This window comes from Prorops nasuta, unplaced genomic scaffold (genome assembly GCF_024137725.1).
Source record: "Prorops nasuta isolate Cenicafe-Biocafe unplaced genomic scaffold, Cenicafe_Pnas_1.2 PNAS00015, whole genome shotgun sequence".
In the NCBI taxonomy this organism is placed as follows: Eukaryota; Metazoa; Arthropoda; class Insecta; order Hymenoptera; family Bethylidae; genus Prorops; species Prorops nasuta.
Genome location: NW_027116812.1, coordinates 1,029,688 through 1,045,835, shown reverse-complemented (window position 1 = coordinate 1,045,835; position 16,148 = coordinate 1,029,688). Strand labels below are relative to the sequence as shown.

Here is a 16,148-nt window from a genome sequence, read left to right as displayed (position 1 = left end):
GTAATGTGATAAAGATGAAACAGTTTTTAATGTATATTTATTATACTTGTAGGTTTTTGCTGGCTGGTCTGGCAAACGGGTCGATCGTGATATTCCACATCGACTTTAACAGGTGGCACCACGAATTCCAACAGCGTTACTGAAATCGTTATTTTTTCTAGTACCGATTCAAACATCTGCCAAGAGATTCTTGATTTCGGATTGATACTAGAAACATCGCCAAATGTAAAGAACAATTTTACAATTTTTAATTTCTTCGTAATAAGGATTAAGGACAGTGGCCATTTTTCCAAAAATCACTTGCAAGTTTGTACAAACAATAATTGTTTAAATGTAAGAGGAAGCGCACACTTTGTCTAGGACAATCCGCTTCAGCTTATAGGGAGAATCGGTTTTGCAGAGAAATCCAGGGACACAGGGCTTCTTCTGGTACTTAAAGGATAATGTAAATGATGTGCCGCCCTCTTAAGGAAGCGCGTAGGCAAGAATTATTATTAAGCTTAGCGACGATTGATTTTCAAAAGATTTGATAGGAATTGGCAGATTATGTGTGGATAAGTCTAAAAATATTGTGTAAAGCTTACCGAAATTGGTTTAGGGTACTTTTGTCTATATCTATAACGCGATGCATATTGTACAGCGTTCAGCAATAATTCGCTTTCGCGCTTAAAACCGAAGACTAGTTTACGCTTGAAAGCGAATAGTCCAACGATACTGGTAGTTTTCGTGAAATAGGCGGATAAACAGGTGACACACTTAACACTAGTCAATTACCGGAGACTCGAAGGAGTCCGTACTGGGGAAATGTTCTCTAGGCGGATTTTGTCGAAGCTGCAACCACGCGGAACAAGATCAAGAATGCTTTCGAGGCGTCTCGAATTTAGCAACTCGAGAGAGTCTCGAGGACTTCCACGTGGGTTTCACCCAAATAGTTCAGTACTTTTAATAATACGATTCCTCTGTAAATAGGATTGAGAACTTCACGTTATACGCATAGTTTCTGTAATTTCCGGATGAGGAGTGCGTCGTTGTGAGTGGTAAGATAGAGGGTGAAATATGTATCATTATATTGCACTATATTCTGCGTCGACTTATTATCTTAATGAAAATGTTTGGCTAAAGCATTTTAGCTTGAGTTTCTCAACTGCTCATTGGTGTGCGCGATGATGGCACGACCGTGGGGTTTTGTAAAGTTCAACGTGTACTTATATATATATATGCCCGGAACTGTCGCTCTGCTAATCCCCATCCATGTTTGTGTCCTTCAAAAAAATATCCTAATTTTTATCAAAGCCGTCCAGCTTACCTTTACGAGGATTTAATATTTTCGCACGCGTCCTATAATAATCCGCTGACGGGATTTCATAGGCTAATCAAGCGTCCAGAATTAATATTGTCGCCTTGCACAATCGTCCAATGATTCCCTTTGGAGGAGGAGAGTCCTTGGGTGATTGTAGCTATACGACTTTTAACTGAAAATTTGGGCAATCGAGAGAGAGAGAACGAAGAGAAAAAAGAGTGGCTGTGCGCGAATGTGTAACGGATAATGCAGCTTTTTCACATCACATATAGAGAAATTTGCTTAGCTTTGCTGCGCTCACTTTCAACTCGTTCTTAGTTGCCATTCATTTTCTTTTGTATACACTAGCTTCAAAGAGTAGTCGACGTTAATCGATGTGCTTGTCCATAAGCCAAAGTAGTGATCGTTAAGACTAGTTGTCATCCTTGAGGGAGCTTTGATTCTTATTATAAAATATAGAGTGAGAGAGAGAGAGAGAGAGAGAGAGAGAGAAAATACAGTAAAAAATAATAAAATGAAATAGAACGATGAACATAAGCTTGACTTAGCTGGGCGTTTACAGTTGATTATGGAATTTTTACAATTGCATAAATTTATTATTATTCACAGTGAAATGCCAAATTCGTCCTTGTAAATGATAGTAGTGCTCAGGATATTGTATCTAGTCAACGCTGAATTATGAATCAACTGCGAAGCTTAGGTCTCTCGATAAGTAGCATTCTGTATTGTCCACATTGTTAGGTATATAAAATAAGTGCATGAATTTATTGTTTTAAACTCACGTTGAGCTTGCTAATAAGTTACGATAATCCGAAGGATAGAGTGTTGCCACAGCTCGTATTTAGCACGATCTAAAAAGCTTTCTCAAATGTGAGCGAAAGACATTTATATTTCGCTCGTTCTACCGTTGATTATAAGCAAAGAGGAGAAAGCGGGACGATGGATGGATCGTATAGGACAAGTTTTGGTATTTGGCTTTTACTAGCTCTAGCCCCGAATACGTTTTACACGCGAAAGTTATTAAGAGGGTAATTGACAGTGGTTATATAGAGCATTTAAGTAGTTCCATTCTTGGCTGAAAGGGCGTGAATGTCGAATGATAAGAGAGCTGAGGAATTTGTGAGAGGGAGTGTGCGTAGGAAAACGAGAGAGAGAGAGAGAGAGAGAGAGAGAGAGAGAGAGAGAGAAAAAGCGAATGGGAGAGCGAGAACTTGAGAGAGAATCGTGCCTGGTATTATTGTGTTTATCGCATGAGAAAAAGCGCATACTATTTACGTGTACTTAATATAAAAATGCGTCCTATCGCAATCTTATTTTCGCTACATTGAAATTAACGCATAAGAGAACAAAATGATAAAACTGTTCTGTCGCACAGAAACATATGTATACATTCCAACCGCGTTTCTCGCTCTTGATCATTGCGCGAATCGAATCTCTCATCTCAGTGGAGTTCGCTTAAACAAAGCAATTACAATGTTCGAAAAATGTTCTGCTGGAGAGATTGTTGAGCAACTACGACAGCGTTGAGCGATGCGCGTGTGTCGCGGTGCAAAAAAGTCAAAAAGTCAAATAAAAAAGAATTTTTATATTTGTTTATAGATGTGTGAGAATGGCTGCACTTTTCAAGCATGTTGTTAGTGAATTCCCTCCATATTGCTATATATACATATATAAATATATATATTATATATATATACGAGAGAAAGGAAGTTAACTCAAATCGATTTCTGTCCGTACTTGAACTTCGGTACACATAAAAAATAATGCTACTATTTTAAATATAACGCTAAGTACAACGCTACAAGAGTTCGCCTATATTATTATTAACGATTGCCAGTTATTAATGCTATTATGATTATCCTCTTTATTGCGTACCTTATTATCGTACGATTATAATTATCATTAGCGTACTGTGTACTCAATCATGAAGCGTGTTATTGGAGATGCGACAAAATGGTAGATTTGTATACATTCGAGGATTAAGTGAAAATTCATTCGGATGAATGGGATTAATTTTACTTGCATTTTTGCGATGAAGCGTGATATGTGCATTGGGGGTTAAAACGTTCCTCGGACAATTTTCCGAGGATCGGGGCTGCCCGTTTAGAGTACTTACCTCTATAGATTATTCAATTAATTAATTGGTGCGTCTAATATTTATATATGTAATTCGAGAGAGCGCCGATGTAGTAATTCACGAAGGTAAAATGTTGAAAGGCTTGCAATTTGTCTTTTTTTAAATATATAAATATTACATAATAAATATAGATATATATATAAATATATTATATATATTATCGCTGAATAGATCTTTTGTAATCACGGGCACTCATAGAAAGTGTGATTTTCAGTGAATGAAATTGTTGTAGAATCCTGTTAATTATTGTGCTACTTTGATAAAAAGGTGTATTAGAAAATTTTCGAATATTCTAGCTATGAATTTGTTGATCCCCTCCTTCTTTATGTGAAAATGAACTGGTACAATCTCACTTTGATATATATGAACTTCGCTTGACGATCCTTAGTCAGAAATTATCATTGTAGAATTTTTTACCATAATATCTGGGTCTGTAATCAATGATCCTTTGATTAAATTATTTCGATAAAAAAAATGATAAAAGAGAAAATTGTAGGATAATAATTTCGTTAAAAATCGTACATTGGTAGAAGTCAATTAACACTTCACCGGCAAAATTGGAGAAATTTCGGCATAGAGAGTGACAAGAGGGAATTTTTTAATTCTCTCTTATGTGGCAGATCAAAAATAGAAAGAAAATCTCATCTGATCACCATCTATGTAGAGCTTTCGATAAGTAAAGCGAGTCTTAAATTCATGGATTGCAATTGCAAACTTTTCGAGACTGAGCGTCGTTTAATAGAATTGATCTCTGCTCGAATAAAATTAGTGACAACTAGCATAAAATTGTAAAATCTTATTCGATATGGTGGGAGGGGGGTGCGTGAAGGCGAGAAAATATTTCGACATGGCCTAATTTGCACGTAACGTAATAAAACGTAAATAATATAATACATGCAGAGAGGGGTGTTAAATAAACGAGGAAAATGAAGTTCAACGCTTCTTTCGCAGAATTTTCGATAAAGCCAGAATTATAACGATGGTCATAAATGATGATGAATTCCCGCCAGTTTTAAGAGGTACCATTAAGTAAAAGAACTTAAGTCGTTGCATACCAATATAAGCTCTACTGCTTATTTTATACTTAGAATTACTATAACGTTCCGATTAGAGGTAACATAATGGGAAAGTTGTGTATCTTAGAAAATAAGGTAGCTTAACCTGTAAAGATAAGTAGTCAAATAAATGAAAAGTACATTTGATGTTGCAGACGATTTTTTTTATTTTCTCAAGTCACCCTTCAATACTTTAATTATAACTGCGAACTACTCAATAATATTTGATTTTTACTACGTGATAAGCTTGCGTACATATTTATCTGTTCAACATATTCATTTTTCTCCCATCGCCTAATATCCTGTCCTTACAAAACTAGGTTGTATTTTGAAATTTTATTTCTTACAAGACTAGATTTGTTGATTCTTCATTCCTCCCCATTTCTTATACTTCATATACTACAGTTTCAATATATCATAGTATTTTTCTAAGGGACTAGAACCGATGCTACATTCATAGTATATAATTACACACGTAGTACATATCAGTGATACTGTTTTCTTTAATTCATCGCTCACGATCACAACAAGGCACCGAGTGCCTCGAATATACAGAATAGATATGTACTCTTTAGAAAAGTATGCGTAGTTCCTGTTCCCTTATTCATTGCACAAGAAAATTACATGGGATTAGAGTTTGCCCTTGTGATTAGAGCAGACTTTAGATAAGCCCGAAGCTTTCCCGTTCACCAGTTATTCATGCTAGTAAGAAGCTCGCCTTCGATTGATATGTGCAAGAGTCCCGTATATAAATAATGATATGTCCATCGCCGATGAGCGATGAAGCACGGTATGTCATTACGATTTTATCCTGCTTCAGATTGTGCACAGTCACTACATTCTTCTATGAATTCATTTTTTTTCCAATCTACCAAAATTTCAATAATTTATTGTAACGATTGTGACTTCAGTATTTTTCCTGTGCTATAAATCCAGGGCATCGCTGGAAAATTGGAAAGGTCTTTTAGTGATTGTTATGGTGAAATGTGTCTGGAAAATTTCATAATGAAACTTTGTGTCTATCGTTCTGCTACTTACGCTAGGATGCATCTATTGCTGATTCTTGGCACATGTTTCGTCTGGCTACTCTCTAACTACAACCCTACTAAGGTACGATATTTATAGTGGGTATAATGATAATAATAATCTATATGCTAAGTTATATATAGTTACGTTTATACATTGCAGCAATTAGAGTCTTCACAACGCATTTGAGTTTTGTGCCGTACATTTATTTCGCTATAGAAGAATACGTATTACCGGTATTACACATTTCCAACCTGTTCTATAAAAGTGCATCGTTATTCGGAGTCCGAAATCAAACTTTAGGAGCTCGTTTACAGAGCAAAGTTCCTATTAAACTAATTGTCTCAGAAGATTAGATCGCAAAGCATGGAAAGAGATCCTTAAATTTTTAGATAACCAACTCCGAATAAAACTATATTTTTAGAGTAAATTTTAGATCTGCAATGTCGGTAATACGGGCAGAAAATAAACGGTAGGTCAATTAACGATGAATCGCTGAATCTTTGATAAATTATTTTTGTCATTTTCCAGAGACGCCCGCTGCTCGCTCAATTTCTCTCCGCTTTACCTTGCTCCGAGATACATTTGCATCTTTCATGTACAGGAAGACCTATCCCGAAGCATCGTAATGGAGAGAATTTCGCAATTGAAGAGGAGAAATTCGACAGCTATGCCACTGAAGACAAGTTCGTGACATAAGAATAATATCCTACGTTATACGCTCTCACTGGTGCTGACTGGACTTGTGCCATACATGTACAAATAGAGCCTGCTTTAATTTTCGATACTTCTTCTTGCCTTAAAAGATATATATGTATACTATATATCTATTACGTAATTAATTATATATAGATTATTATCAAGTTCACGATCGAATATATTAGTCGGTTGCCGTGGTTGTAGGTGTACGAAGCAACCGTTCGACATACACGTAGAGTTATTATTTTGTCAGTTTAAACGAATTCGAATTAAAAGAGTTTCGCCGCCCAATTTTGCTTTTGATTTGATCAGCTTGCGCCATGTGCAGTAATACTATACTTGAGTTTCAGATTAGATGTATACATATAGTATAGTATACATTATCACAAACAGAGTCGCAGTGGATTTTATATACGTAACACGTATGACGTTGATACAACATTTGCATATAGGGAGATGCAGTGCCACCAAATAATAACTTCCATCCAAAGAATTTTGGGGAGAAATTATTCTTTCGCAGTTTTCCCGGTAACCAGCGTGAAATAGATAAACGTTTCATTATAGCTACAAACTAAATTTGTCGTTAAACATTACATAGAACACATAACAGCTTACTTACACCGTGTTTATATTTCTGTGTGTGTGTGTGTGTGTGTGTGTGGGCGACCCAGATGTATACTCGTGTCTCTTAATTTATTGTCGCGAAGAACGGAAGGGATACATATACTATAATTTATATTTAGTTGCAATTATGTTGCGCTTGGACTCCAGTATACGCCAGATAGCTTATATGCGTATAGTAGCCTTATTGATACACACATCCATAGACATAAAATGCAATCTTTATATATTATATATTTTTGCTGTATTGTGTGTATATACGCATATATAAAAATGCGGGGAAATGTGATTATCTGAAATATAGAAGCTCAGGTAAGCAGTGACAAGTATTATAATAAATAGTATATTATAAAATATAATAAGATCGAACATTTCAATTCTTGTTTAATATAATATATGTATACATAGCCACGTTCCCCATGAAACTCTCGCATAATTCCTCTGGACTAAATGAAGTTTCTTTCGGTACTCTTGTCTCGAGCCTGTTTGGTCCAAATGGTCTGGTATAATTTTGCTCTCTCCAAACTGTTTCAACAGTATACCTTTGTACTCGAAATAATTAATCTCGATTATTGATGAAAATGCGCAAAAGATTGATTTTAATGGGCTAGCTATGATGAAAACAATATTTTACATTAATCTAAATGGAGCCTGATACGCCCTTTGACGTCTATACACTACGAATTCATATCGCACGTGTCCTGAGATTATTCCGTATCTCAATAATGTAAATCTTGTTTTTTTTGTTTTGTTACTTGGTTTGCTATCTAGTCACGCGTCTATTATTTTAAGTCTCTATCGAATGTTTCGCTGTTTTCGTTCGTTCGCATCGTCTAACCTGAGGATAAGGCCTTTAAAAATCATCTCCTCCACAATATCTTCCTTAATAAAAACTTACCTATAGCTTTACCTCGTTATCCTAGACAATTCTTCGTTAAATAATTGCAAATACTGTGAGCGTTTCTGCTAACTCCAAAATAAACCAAAGTTAAGCGAATTACTCGTTCCGAGTAATGTCGAGAAATCAGTTTCTTTTTATGGTATCATTCTTTGTAAGATTCAACATATTTCGAGTAATCTAGTCTAGTTTTAGATAATTACCTACTAATTATTAATACATTACACTAGATGAAGAAATTTTATATTAACTTTTAGTTTTCATTCTCGTCCACCCCGTTAACTCTAGATCAAAATATGCGCATTGACCGATTCTTTCTCCCATCTTCTCGCATCCCTCCCATTGAAACATCCACAGAAATCCAAATTCTCCTTATTCGAATAAAGTAAGCGTCTCTTTTAGGAAAAATATTCCAAGCCCAATTTTATATGGCTCATTTTCCTCTTGTTTGTACAAGCCAATCGACGCTAAGCGCAGAGTGCAGAGAATAATCCATAAAGCACAGAGTTTCTTCCTCCGATATTGATGGTATATATATGTATAGGTAAGAGGTTGTACGTAAATCAGTCAAGCAATGTGCATTAAGTGACGACAGAAGGAAATCACGTCCAAGTCGACGTCCAACAAGACTCGCAGGTTGACGCACTTTTACACCAGACCTACGTTCTTCATCTGAAAGAAAGAAGTAGTAGAAGAGGAGATTTTTTGCAAGGTTCCTTAATCGACGTTGTAATATAAACATACGATAATATTGTTGAGAATTTATAGCGAATGTAGGTCGACGTGCGTGACTAATTTACCTGCTTTTTAAGCAGCTCAGACTCACTGGAAGCTGAACCGAGGTCGTTAATGGAATGTGACCAGCGACACCCTCCAGCAACGGATACCATTGTGCCACGGGCTTCCTAGGATTGTCAAGCATCTCTAACCAATGGTCTCGTCCGACTCCGATGAAACTCGAGCCAATCGCGGTACAACCCATCAGCTCGTTCGATCCGATCCTGCAAAAACAATCGAGTATACATTGCATATGTATGGATATAGTATAGGTGGTATGTATATGGTTTATTGAAGTTTAAAATGTAAATTTATCGATTATGACAAATAAATTTTAATATTTTATTGAGTATCTACATTAGCGTTTTTACCTGTCGTAGTCGATAACCTTGACTATCAGGCTAACGTCCTCAATATTATCAGCCGGAACATCGAAGACAAGTGCCTCGTTGTACACCGGAAACAGCGTATTTTTCTTCACCGAGGTCTTTTTCTTCTTTATTCTCTTGCCCTGGCACGATAGGTACACCTTTACATACGGATCTGCAGGAATGTAAATAAGATTAAAATGAATTGTTTTTTAACTACATTTTGTAAACTATATTGGGAAATTATGTTAGTAGCATTAATTAGAGATATGGCAGCTTTGTAGCTGTTATCAAAACCCTCATTGTGATTAATCGATTTAAAAAAGCACTATCTGCGAATTAACAATTATATTGAATTGATTATTATTTTTCAGTAACAATACTATGGCTGTGTGTGTGCTGTTACTATAGAATACTACCGTATTATTAATTATGATCATATAATTACTCGTTGAAAACTAATCTTTGGTATAGTATTGCATAATTTTCATCGAAAGAGGAGGATAATCCTCGTTCGATCAGTAATTTTAATATAATAACTGATTAATTACTGCAAAGGGAGTTGGGTACATTTGAAGTTTATTTCCATGTATATAATATGTACCACCCTGTAACTTTGATCATTTATAGTCGAGTAAAATCTTACCAGATTTTCCTGTTATGTCCATGGCTTTAAGGTTTCTAGCTTTTATGACAGTCAAAGTGAGACGACCAGCAGTTGGCAGGTAACACAAGGATAGCATTAGCTCACCAAGATCAACCTTTTCCTGAAGAATATAATTATATACTTTACCAGATTGAAATAAGAACCTGACATTTTTCCTCTTCATTTTTCGTTCGATTTTACCTGTAAAGTGCACAAAATATCCATCGTATATTCTATTTCTTGTTCCAAGTCCGTGCAGTCCAAAAGACCCTTCAGATCCACTTGACCAATCAAATCGTGCCTGGAAAATCTGTCGAAATCATAAACTGAGAATTGTAGCCAACGTTCCCTCAGATCCTCATAAGGAACACTGTAAAAAAGAAGTATATATTATATTATGAATACATATATATGTATAGATGATTTGGATAAAAATAATAAAAAATCTACAAGATTATCTTAATATCTTTATTGTTACCTGAAGATAAAGGTCTCGTTGAAGATGGGATTGAGATTTTTACGATGTACCTTAGTCTGAAATTTCTTTTTCCTGTCTGGCAAGAGATAAACTTTGACATAAGGGTCACTGCTTCCTGTAACGTCCTTAATCGGTAATTCACGAGCTTCCAGCACCTGACAATTACAAAAGTGCGATTGTTGAAATTAAAATTAGATTTCATTAAGATCTAGCCTTATATATATATAAACGATACCCGTTGCAATACGTCATTCTTTCGCAATATCTTTATTCTACGATCTGCACAGTGCACTATATGAATTATACTGATATTTACATTAAAAGCGTGGCAACGTTTTCCATTTGAATGCCATTACTCTGTAACACTGAATGTATATGGCTATAGTTGCGCTTAGCAAATCATTCAATTAACAAATATATGATCTACATCTGTCCCATGTGTCGAGCACGCTTGTTTGAATTATTAATTTCATCAGCCTCTGCCAATAATTTAATTAATGAGTGGATTATGTTATAGCTGTTTGATGATTGGTCCTTTGGATAAAAGTTTCATTAAATTCTACCGGGACAAGAGAGTATTAAAAATTGGGAATTATCAACTATATGTGGATTATTCTCGAGGTGGCCAGAATAGACGTTAACCAAAACTCGAAAATGGCAAATAAGAGTAGCCTGTTCGAATATTTGGACTGGAAAACACGTATTATCGTTAAACGCTATTGCTTACTAAATATGTACCTGGCTCGCATTAGAAGCTTGGACTGTCGATTTACAAATGAATCTCGCAGTATTTACGACGTTGCAGGAATAATGTCGAGACAGTATGCTAGTGTAATCTATATCCTGCCTCTTATCCTGCCTACGTGCCCTATTGGAAACTACGTCAATGTATTCTGTAAAGCTTTTTCTAGCATCCTGCACAAATGCTTGTAAAAAATTGCTCTCCAGTTATGCAATTGAACATATTTTCGATCTGAAAATATGTGCTACTGGAATAATTCAAACTTTTATATTCGCCACGTAAGAAACGACTTACGAAAAATACAATTAGATGGATATTAAGATTATGGCAGGTTCGTGGTAATCAGACTAAGAGAAATTGCAAGTGTATTAAATAAGAATTTATTTGGACAAGGAGAGATGCTTGAGATTTCGCGTTGCCTAATGGCACAATTGTGGCTTAATTCTACGGTTGTGAAACATACCTTCACAACGAGACCCTCGATTTCTTTGTCGTAACGAAGAGCAAAGTGTAGTTTCCCGGCATATTCCATTTCCGTCGTGCTGGAACTCTCCGCACTCTCCTGTCGTACCAGATCCTTTTTATATAACTCGGGCTAAAAATGAAAAGAAATTAGAGGAGCTGAAAACGTCGTAACATCGACTCCCCCGCCAGGCAATGAAAACTGCTAATTAACTACCACACAAATTCTCCCTTATTGTCTTCCAACTTTCTCATTTACGGATAAATAGACAATACCGTATAATTTGTATAAATTCCATCCAATTATTAACGTTAATCCTATTAGTCGATGGTCAAATGTTTATAATTTGAAAAGGTTTACCTTGATGAGACCAAGACTAGAATCGCTGCGATTCTCCAAGCTGCAGATGCTGAATTTGATGTTGGGAAGGTCCAGTCTATGCGAGAGTTGACGCTGGAAGCTCTGGTGTCTCATCGGTACAATTGGCAAAGTGGTTTGCCGCAAAACCTATGATTAATATTAGAACGATGCAAGATATAGTTAGTATACGATTTGCTGTGCTGACAAATGATTAATGGTATGGATCTAGTATATTTATTGGAGGCTAAAATAGTTCTCGACCACCTTCTTGTTGTCTTTCTGTTCCTGGACGTACTCGTGAGTAATGGGCTCAGATTGCAAGTCGGGCAGCGAGTGACTGATTCTAATAGCATTTTGTTGAGAAACATCTCCATCTGCATCTTCGTCATTTTCATGGCGTGCAACGCCCATGAGCCACCGCCAGGTAGACGAGCACTGGAAACTAACAGCTGCCAAAAGTACCAGAGCCATCATAGCCACTCCAGCACCGACCAATAGTTGATAGGGAAAACTTTCGCTCCACTCTTCTGAAATCAAAAGGGAAAATATATTACCTTCCTGAATTTCCAGCATCAATCGTTAGAACTTTTTTTTTCGCTCGCCTTCTCATCCATGGTTTATCTCTCGAATTCAAAAATCTGTCGAGACGAATTGTGCTGTTTTCTAAATCATAGCGTGTGGAAGAGGGAACACTGTAGCTCGTCGCAGATGCGTTTCTATATTACAGTATATACAAGGATGACTGGGTATTTCCATGGAACCTTGCGACAGAGATGAGTAGATATAGAAACGTGTAGTGTAAAAATCATATATGATTTTTACACTACACGTTTCTAGCTAGCTCATTTCAGCGAGATTGCGCAAATTACTGCTGATGGTGTAAATTGAGAAGACGATTTTTTCGTAGCTATAAAAATTCTTTGCTAGCAGCTGACTCTTGCAGGAGACTGCGAAAAATAAGAGAAAGCCTTCCTCACTCTCCCTTCGATACGTGAATGAATTTACTGTTCATTCGTTAATTTCACTATAGAAATTCTATTATATTCCCTCGGCGAGTGATTGCATAAATGTGCTCAGATATAATTAACATAAAAAAATAGAAATCCTTCTGCATAAATTAGTGTGGTACACATATATTATGTATGCACTTACAGCTTATTGTTAATAAAAAAAAGAATCTTTTACAATTTTACCTGCATAATTTCCTTTTGTACAATATCGATACTTCGATTGAATCGTCAGAACGATGGGATTTCTTTTGAGAACGATTACATTATTATATTGCAAGTCTAGTGAAGAAATCTTATTGGAATAACATCAACCGTGTTATGAAAATGTATATCTGCGTATATCGCGCGTCGTACGTCTCCCTTTCGGGTCATGCATACAAATAGAATATCATGTAACGCTATGGTTCGTTGCGCGCCGAAGCCTCGAGCATTTGCCATTAAGAAGCAGCCAGAGATCGAAGATTTGAAGGAGGTATGGAAGAGAAGAGAAGGTATCGCGTGCATCTTCATTCATGCTTGGCCAAGGACTCCTTTCTCCTCATCTTCCTGGAATTAAGTTTCGATGATAAAAATGGTCAATGTAAAAGTCAACCTGGCAAAACACGTCGCTGTGTGCCACACGGAATTTCACAATTTTGCAATTGAAGAAAAATGCGGAGACGACGCGGACAATGGGAAGATAGCGAGGAAGAATAAATGTTAAGGGTCGGTAAAGAAAAGAATAAGTTAATATTGTACGTATATGAAGAGCAGAACTTTATTTTCTCTTCCAGCGTATATTTTACAGTTCCGGGGCTAAACGTGCGCTGCTTTTCTGACTCCGACGTATCCCATGACTTCAATCACGGTTTCCCCCGGGATTTCTTCGCGTATCATCGTGAAACTCGTACTGCGTGGAATATCTCTCGCAGCGGAAAGAGCTGCTTCCTCGGCGAGTTCCGGCGGAGCCGCAGCAACCGCTGCCTCCGCAGCTTGGAAAGTATCGGTGAAGCGTGCCACTTGCTCAGCTTTCAGCAGTCTTCTCAAAGCTTCGAAAAGCTCGCTGTCCATCTGGGAGTCCATTTCATGGGTGACGTCCGCATTACTGATACTTCCGGTCAAAGTCTTTCCCACCGATCTTCCTCCTCCCGATCGACTCGGTCTTTCGTAGTTTTCCTTCGATTTCGCCAGCAACTCCTCTTCAGACTCGTTGCTTCCGCTCTCATTGTCCCTATTATTTTTTATAACAGCTTCCAGTTTATATTAGTGTATATAAGTTCGATACTTGTTTCATGAAAACACAAGTGTTACGAGGTGTATACTGCGTGGATTATAAGTAAAATGTCTTGATTTATTTGATTGAGAAAATTTTGATCCAGCAAGTTTTATTTGATAGATCAATATTTGGCCTACTTTGAGAAATATACCGAGAGAGTTTATTTTAGACCCTTTAACGTAACATCCTGGGAGGTTTCTGTTTTACTTCCTTTTGCCTTGGTCGCGCATTCAGAATATTGGTATATTTTCTCTCTATCGCGAGTATGAAAAATCATGGTCATCCGGGGCAAATGTCGGATGTAGCTATTTTTATACTGGACATGGATGTATACTAGGGCTGTCGTTAGAAATCGAAAGTTGAAATTTTTGTATTTCCCTACGGTAACTTGATGAATCTTGTGAAATAAGTTTTGCAAAGCCAGTCGATTTATAAACCCGTAATCCGTGCTAGAAAAGGTTCAACGTTTAAATGAGATTGAAACATGGATATTTTTCTGTTTGACCATTTTTAACGTGATTTTCTTATTCTTTAGTACTTTCGATGGAAAAATATGTATGATAAGTTCTTTAGGTTGTTTAATTTGAATCGAGTATTAAAAATTTAGTTTTAAATTTTGATAATACATCATATAATTTATGGTTCAATCTTGCTTTAAATGATCATTTTCTATGAAAGATCGTTCTTTTCGAGGTTACACAATTCACACTTCCATTCCATTCTGTCTCTTTAAAATAAATCTACTTTTCACATAAAAAAGGAGCTTAATTATATTTTATTTAATTTGTATATAGTTTTAGTATGCTTATCAATAATTTGTATAAAAGATTTAATGAATTTTAATACAAATTATTTTTGGTTTAATTTGAAATTCGTCATTATGAGCAAAAAGAGCATCAAATGTTATCAAGATTGAAAGTCAATTTTTGATATGAAACAAGTAATTAACATTTTAAAAAGCTAAACTATCTGCATTTTCACGTCCTACCTGAAATATGAGGAAATTACATCAAAAATGATAAAAAAAGTATAATCTCCTATATTGAAATTCTGTTTAAATTTCAATCCTTCGATATGACAGGTTATTACTATCAAAATCGTCTAAGCTTGAGCAAAATTTTTATTTCTATATTCTACATCAAGTTACCGCAGGGTAATGCGAGAATTGTAACTTTTCATTTTTAACGACCTCTTTAATATGTACATGTAATATATAGGGCTCGTTTCATCGATCTACTTGCAGCCGATAGTACACGCGGGATATTACTGAACGTTAAAGGTATCTGCCGATAACCGCATCCTCGCCGTCCAATATGCTACCAGATTGTTGTTTCCTATTGTAAATTATGAGAGGTCCGAGATAAAATTTGATATTATCATTATACAGCATGTAATACAGGGCTCAAATAACCCTTTTAAATAGTAGGGAAGTGGATGATTCAAAGTGGTCGAAGTCATTTCTATGTTATACGTATACAGGCGATACTTTTTTTTTTTAATAGAAAGTTCAATTTTTTAAATGTGACACAGTATTTTTTTTATTGCATATTTGATATATATATATCAACGTAGAAAATATGAATGTTTTATTTTAAATAGTTATTCGAGATATTTCAAATTTAACCTTTAAATCATCTCAGCTCTACCATCATTTTAAAACTACACGGAAGGCAATAAGTTAGAGTGGTCAAAGATGTTTCTTCACAAAACGAACAAGCACCATTGAGTGCTCATCTGTTCAATTTCTACCCTAAAGCAGAAATGCGTTGTATAGACAGGGAATCTTTTTTCAAATAAAAAGAGGTGTCAATGTAAAATAGAGTATCATTGAATTAACCTTTGGTGAGAAATAATTATTATAGAAATAAAATTTTAATTTACGTACAATTTAAAATGTGTTGAATAATATTTTATTTGATACTCTTTCACATTTAAAAAAAGACTTCCTTTTTATAAATCATACTTCCGGTTTAGGCCAGAAGTTAAAAAGTTGAGCGTTCGATGATATCTACTGAGTTTTTAAGGAAATATCTTTAGATGATAATCTCAATTATGAATTTACATAATTTGTAAAAAAAATACTGCAATTAAAGTGATTTAAAGATTAAAAAATTGAAATTTCTTGCAGATATGTTCCTATGAACTTTTTCATATTTTTCAAATCTAATTTAAATCTGTAATAAATAATACCATATCTCTATTGGGACAGTGTACACTCCTACACAGTGACATTTAAATGAGAATATGTAACTGTATACATAAAAAAGTCCAGCAAAATAAAAAAATTTACCGAGAGTGCTGAAACAATGTTAT

The 16,148-nt window shown here is 35.6% G+C and overlaps 2 protein-coding genes across 15 annotated transcripts in view; one reads left to right on the top strand and one right to left on the bottom strand.

Annotated features, from left to right (window-relative positions):
• rg (rugose) overlaps positions 1–4,640 on the top strand; it is a 149,312-nt gene extending 144,672 nt beyond the window's left edge. For all 11 annotated transcript variants that reach the window (XM_066736540.1, XM_066736537.1, XM_066736536.1 and 8 more), the window contains one exon: positions 53–4,640. In XM_066736540.1, the coding sequence (XP_066592637.1) occupies positions 53–143 (91 nt within the window). In that variant the 3' untranslated portion in view covers positions 144–4,640. The remainder of the gene's footprint in view (positions 1–52) is intronic.
• A 7-nt stretch (positions 4,641–4,647) lies between these two features.
• Positions 4,648–16,148, bottom strand: part of LOC136779147 (synaptotagmin-10-like) — a 28,981-nt gene continuing 17,480 nt past the window's right edge. For 2 of the 4 annotated variants that reach the window (XM_066736545.1, XM_066736547.1), the window contains 9 exons: positions 11,835–12,097; positions 11,571–11,717; positions 11,211–11,342; positions 10,006–10,160; positions 9,729–9,897; positions 9,528–9,648; positions 8,885–9,056; positions 8,537–8,737; positions 4,648–8,408 (listed from right to left, as the gene is read on the bottom strand). In XM_066736545.1, the coding sequence (XP_066592642.1) occupies positions 8,405–8,408; positions 8,537–8,737; positions 8,885–9,056; positions 9,528–9,648; positions 9,729–9,897; positions 10,006–10,160; positions 11,211–11,342; positions 11,571–11,717; positions 11,835–12,097 (1,364 nt within the window). In that variant the 3' untranslated portion in view covers positions 4,648–8,404. Of the gene's footprint in view, positions 8,409–8,532; positions 8,738–8,884; positions 9,057–9,527; positions 9,649–9,728; positions 9,898–10,005; positions 10,161–11,210; positions 11,343–11,570; positions 11,718–11,834; positions 12,098–16,148 lie in introns of those variants that run through there. The other 2 variants (XR_010823528.1, XM_066736546.1) reach the window with 2 other exon arrangements.